At 52.0% G+C, this 6,166-nt stretch overlaps 1 protein-coding gene across 1 annotated transcript; it reads left to right on the top strand.

Annotated features, from left to right (window-relative positions):
* On the top strand, window positions 1-1,648 carry LOC102886298 (ras-related protein Rap-2a; the record flags this gene model as incomplete). Its single annotated transcript, XM_006925672.3, has 1 exon — window positions 1-1,648. A coding segment is annotated over one exon (546 nt), but the record flags the coding sequence as incomplete, so codon positions are not given.
* Between the last annotated feature and the right edge of the window lie 4,518 nt (window positions 1,649-6,166).

Here is a 6,166-nt window from a genome sequence, read left to right as displayed (position 1 = left end):
GTGGCGGTGGGCAAGACGGCGCTGGCCACGCAGTTCGCCTGCGGCAGCTTCCCGGAGCAGTGCGAGCCGTCGGTGGAGGAGCTGTTCAGCAAGGTGATCGAGGTGAACGCGGCGCCCGCGCTGCTGGAGATCGTGGACACGGTGGGCGCCGAGCACCTGGTCACCCTCAAGGACCTCTACATCAAGAACAGCGACGGCTTCGTGGTGCTCTACAGCGTGTGCAGCGAGGCCTCGTTCGAGGCCGTGCGGCCACTGCGCGAGCGCATGGGCCGGCTGCGCGGGCCCAAGGCCGTGCCGTTGGTGCTGGTCGGCACCAAGGCCGACCTGGACGCCGAGCGCCAGGTGCTGACGGCGCGGGGCCGCGCGCTGGCCCGCGAGTGGCGGTGCCCGTTCCTGGAAGTCACGGCCAAGAGCAAACTGATGGTGGACCAGGTGTTCACGCAGGTGGTGCGCGAGATGGAGGCCCTGGCCCCGCCCGAGGAAGAGGCCCCGGCGGCGCCCACAAACGCCCAGGATACGTGGCCGTCGGAAAGGTTCATCGGCTAACAGGCAACGGTTGATTTTTAACATGTTCATCGCTTTTCGTGATCTCTGAAGCTCAGTGTTCCTCCTCTGCCTTCTTAAAGAACGTCATCCAGCCGTCAACAAGTGGTTACCGCGACATATGGCCTCAAACCGACGCTGCGGGCTGTCGGCAGAACTTCTTCGATCTCCGGAGAGAACTTTGCAACTCTGTTTTCCTCTGACAGCGCTAGAAGAAAATAACCCTAAATCGAAGATTTTCCCCCGTATGGAGAGAGCACTACCCTTTTCTTCAAGTGGCATTTGTTACAGGATTTAAAGGAAAAAAAAAATGAACACCTTCAGATGTCGTTGGACATTTGAAACTGATTGGGGAACACGAACTAAAAAACTGACACTTTCGATTCATTGAGGTTTCCCTGTGTTTCTCTCCCATTCACAGCCTTGAGTTACAGCAGTAATATTTTCCTCTCTGTGTATTTCTAAATATAGTTATGACATACATAGCATGGGCTTGAAAGGGGTGCTGTACACCCCGGGGGCGGGGGACGGGGGACAACAACTGTGGCCGCACAGCCAGCTCAGCTCTGCCTCTGGTTGTGTAACTGACATCTGGTGGATTTCTGCCTCTGTACATTGAGTGAAAATAAAAAGACTTCAGAAGCTGCTAGTTTTTAACATTTGTCTTTCCGGTACTTAAAGCTACAGTTCTTACTGTCTTTGCTTTTCAGTTATTTCCCAGGAGACAAGTTAGTGACTAGAGGCAAAATGGCACTAGGTCTCCTGTGTTTTTGCAAAGTGCTTTCGGCAGTCAGTGGTTTTTCTTGTTCGGCAGAGTGGGACATTTTGTGTCTGAATACCTGCATAGTTTAGGCTCACTCGGCAAGCAGAAGCAAAACATGTAGGAAGCCTTTTGTATCTCTTTCACGTAAGGATACAAGAGACTCTTCTTGCACTGGTTTAAAAATAGTATTGTTTTATCATTTTAAAAATGTGTCTTGAGTTGCTCGTGCTTATTTGCACAAGTTAACAAATTTACCTCACCCGCTGAATGAATTTTCAGATTCAAAAAACAACTTCACCGTTTGAACATCCTAAAAGAAATAAACAAGAAAGCTCAAAACTGTGCCTGTGATCTGAAATACTTCCTTTTGTTAAAGTTATCTATAAAGTGATGGTCATACAAGGGTTTTGGCGCTTCATTTATATTGTATGTGATGTTTGAATAGTGGGTGGATTATGTTTCAGCATTTTAAAAAATACATATTTTAGAAGCTAACAGTGCCTGACAGTCAGCTCTCCACGGGAGAGGGCCAGGCTGGGACATTGCCTGGCTTTCTCTCTTCCTGTCTCCCCAGGACATGGGAGGGTGGGCAGGGAAGCCTCAAAACCCAGCTCGCTTTCTTCTCTCTCTGGCCCTCTATCTTCTGGGGTCACTCCTTTTGGGCAGTGTCTCTTCCCACCCTTTTCGGAGACCATCCTTTCTCTAAGGGGACATTTTGAACACAGGAGAAGGAGATGGGGGTGGCAAGCATCTTTCTGGCCTCGGCTGCCCCTTCCTTCCTCCTGCTGGAGAGGAGGCAAAAACCCACCACTGCAGGGGTGAACAGCGTCTGTTCCCAGCAGTCCCAGCAGCGAGAGCAGGGGGCCCCAAGGATTGCAAGCTGGGTGACCCCTCCCCTGGCCCCTGACCCCACCCCCCACCCCACCTGCCTGCCTGCCTTCCTGACCGGCCACCTGCCTGTGCTGAGGCCCCTGGGGAGGTCTTGTGTCTCAGTTCCTCTGGATATCAGCTTCAATCTAGGAAAAAAGTCACAAACAGCCATTTCTTCCCTTAGATTCCTAGCCACGTGGACTTCAGCATAGAGCCCAGGGGTGTTTCCCGGGCGGCTGGTCAGCAGGACGAATGACCAGGCCTGCAGGATCTGCTCCTGTGACCTCAGGATATGTATGAAGCAGCTTTCTGAGTGTGTGTGTGCGTGCACGTATGCACACACACGCACACACACACACACATACATAAAATTACAGGCCTACACACTGGATTTTATTTTCCTTCCTGTATTTCTCATTCCAAATTTACGTATGTCACACAGGTGTTGTGTGCAGTCCCTCTGGAGTCAAGTGAGGCCTAAATAGCTCTAAAATGAACTTGTGAGCAGCGCATATGACTGCCGGTCCCGGGGCTGTCATACCTGGAGGCGCTGTGCCCAGGCAAGTGACCCACGAGACCGTGCCTCTCTCACCTGGTAGCTCGCGGGTGGTGCTAAAATCTCGGGTCACTCGCAGTCACTCGCGGTTCGAGGCCGGACTGTGCGCTGCGCGCAGGTGCAGCGGAGCTAAGCGCCGTGAGCTGGTTCCCAGGGCAGTCGACCGCTCGCGCCCCCGCGGACAGGGGTGAGGCCTCCCCTGCTCCAACACTCGGGTCTGGGCACATGCTTCTCTTGCCAGAGTGTTGTGGTTTTGCTTTGTATTATTCAGATCGCTGGTAACGTTGAGAATTCTTTTGGAGGGTTTCAAATATTTGATATTCGATCTCTTCCGTGGAATGCCTGCTCTTTTTGGCAACTTTTAAAATTGTGTGGTGGGTCCTTTTCTCCTTGGTTCTCGATGTCTCCCTCGACCTCCGGGCTGGGCAGCCTCTGAGATGCGCCCCAGTGCTCGTGCCCTGGTGTGAGTCCCTCCCCTCCAGTAGGGCCACGGCCTTGGGACTCTCTTCTAAGGAACATAACGCGACAACAGTAATAGAATGCCACCTCCGAGGTTCTGCCACGAAACTCCCGACCCCTGTGTTGCTCACTCTCTCCCTCGCGGCTCTTGTTCTGGGAAAAGCACGCAGTGGGATCAAGGCGCGGGCAGGGCTGGGTCCGTCTGAGGCTTCTGCCCTCCTTGCCAGCGTCTTCAGGCGTCTTCCCTGGCCACATGTCTTTGTCCCTTATCTCATCTTAGAAATACACCAGTCGTATTGGATCGGGGCCTCTCTTGGTGTCTCTATTTTAACTTAATTACCTCTCTAAAGACCTATCTCCAAACACAGACACAGTGCTAGGTGAAAGAAGTCAGACATGGAAGAGAACCTGATGCATGGCTCTATCCGTGAAGTTCAAGAACAGGCAAGGTTAATCTATGGTAATGGAAGTGGCAAGGAGGCCTGCCTGGGTGGTATCGGTTATTCATGAATCCACCGTGCACAGAAGTTGTATCTCAACACATTTGTTTAAAACACTACGGCATTTATATTTAATTAGATACATTTAGAAGAGTCGATGTGGCAGCTTTATTTTAAAATGTCGATGTTGAAATTCTGTCAATATCCCAGAAATTACATCTTTAGCGATAATTCAAACTTAGATTTTATATGGTCACATAAAAAAGTGTGACAGTTCACAGATTTCAAAATTATTTCAGTGAATCCTTTAACAGAAAGTGCTATCGGCTCCTGCACGCTTTTCCTGGGGCAGGTTTTCCGTGTCACTGGGTGTTGATGAGCTGCCTGGACGCCTGCGCAGTGAGATCTGGCTCACGCTGCGAACTCAAGGCCCGCCAAAGAGGCGTGGGTGGAGGCCAGAAGGGACGCGCCTGGGAGCGGAGCATTCCTCATTGCCACCACCAGGGGGCAGAACCAGCCCGGGGGAAGAGAAGCCGGCGTCTGGCCCGGCTTCCAGACCACGGTACTCAGCAGCGCTGTCAGTCCCCCAGAGAGCATCCTGCAAAGCCTGGATGGAGGTGTGTCCCAAGGCACCCCAAACCCTCAGAGCTTTCTCTACAGCCACGGTTTCTGTTCCCCACAGTGTCCAGCTATGTCCCACAGTCCCTGGGACCACGATCTGACTGAGCGGCTCCCAAGGCGGCCGCACCCTTCCCTGGAGGTGCTGGCCCCCGGGCTGCCTCGCTGGTCCCAGGATGTGGCTGGGATTGTTGGCCTTTGGAGGTCCCTGGGCTGCCACGGGCCCCTGGGTAGCACCTGGGCACACAGGAAAGGCTGGGCAGTCATCATCATGCCCTGACCCCCAGGACCTACACGTGGGCCCTATGGCATCAGGACAGCTTCTCGCACTTAGTCTAGAAGTTCACGAGGCAGCTCAGCCCTTGCTAAATGATGCTGGAACACGCTTGGATGGCTCGAGTCCTTCCAAATCCCATCACCCATGAAGCGCTGCGGGCTGTGATGCTTGTGGCCTCAGGGCCAGACTGGGGAGCAGAGGTGCCTGACAGAGCTGGCCCCTCCCCATAAGGGATTAGGGGAGCTGAGGCAGGCCCTCCCATGTCAAAGTGGGACTCTTTTGCCCCTCGTTGGGCGGGGGAAGGACTCAAGGGCCCCTGCACATAGTAGGGCTGGGTCTCTGTTCCCAGAGAGCAGGGTGAAGTTCAGAGCAACCGGAGGGCCTGTCAGGGAGGGCCGATGGGGCTCATCCCAGGAGACGGGTCCTGCCCTTGAAGCCCCAGACTTCGCCTAGCTCTGAGACACAGCCACCCTCTGGGTCCAGGAGCCCCTCGGCTGACCCCACCTGACCATGCCTGACCCAGCTCCCTTCCACCCTGTGATCCCCGTGACAGCTTCCTGGGCAAACACCCCCACGGGTACTCGGCAGCCCCCAGCATTGGCTCCTTCTTCGAGCAGCTCTGCCACCAACCAAGATGAGTGCTCTTAGCAGGGCCAAGACCAGGCCATGAGAGTGATGAGATTTTACTGCCCATCCGGGGGTCCATAACTGTCCCCCCACCCCCACTGAGCTCTGCAGCTCCAGGCCTGGGGTCTGGCCGAAGCACTAGGTCAGGCCTGCCCTTCCTTTCAGCAATTTGAACAGACAGTCACCCTGCCCTCCATAGGTTTTAAAGGATTATGTGAGTGCAGATTGATGCCACCACGTCCCCCTCCCCAGGCATAGGCCATGGTAGCTTTTTTTGGTACAAATACATCTATATTTATGAAGCAATCCTGCCATAGACATTGTTGTGTAAATTTGCATTTTTCACTTAATGTCACGTCATGGACATTTTCCCCCATCACTGACAATGGACCCAGCTTCTCTTTTGAATGGCCACACTGTCATGTGTAGTGTAATTGTTTGCTTTTTTCTCTTTTGCTGGATATTTTGGGGTTTTCCAGTTTTCTCTACAATGAGAATCTTTGTTTAGAGATGAAATACATTTGTCCTATTATTTCTGATACATACATTCCCTAGAAGTAGAATCATGAACTCAAAGATCTCATTCAAGGTGAGCCAGACTCTCAATCTCTTTACTGAGATGGGAAATTTGTCAGGGAGGCAGACCATCTTCTGTTTGTCTGAGAAACCTCCCAGATATTTGTACAGTTTAAGAATCCAGAAAAGTGATTACAGAAGCTACCAAGGCAACAGTTACCAAGTGAGACGAGCAAGCAGAGTTCCAGGTTTCCATCTGAAGTTATCTTCAAAAGCCATGGCAACAAATTTTAAAGTCTTTGAAACATTGTAAGGAATACAATGTAAATAACAGATTCATTGTGACTGAGAAATGAGCAAGTTGGTAACGATCAAGAATGTTCAGACACGTCCCAGTTTTGTGCAGAGAAACAAAATTTATACTCTTGTAAACGGTCAGATTCAACACCTTGTCGAATCAAATTCTTTGAGTTTTATAATTCAGAATGACACCTTTC

Source organism: Pteropus alecto, unplaced genomic scaffold, assembly GCF_000325575.1.
Source record: "Pteropus alecto unplaced genomic scaffold, ASM32557v1 scaffold8, whole genome shotgun sequence".
NCBI classification, from domain to species: domain Eukaryota; kingdom Metazoa; phylum Chordata; class Mammalia; order Chiroptera; family Pteropodidae; genus Pteropus; species Pteropus alecto.
Note: the sequence above shows the minus strand (reverse complement) of the source record. Positions and strands in the feature narration are given on the sequence as shown.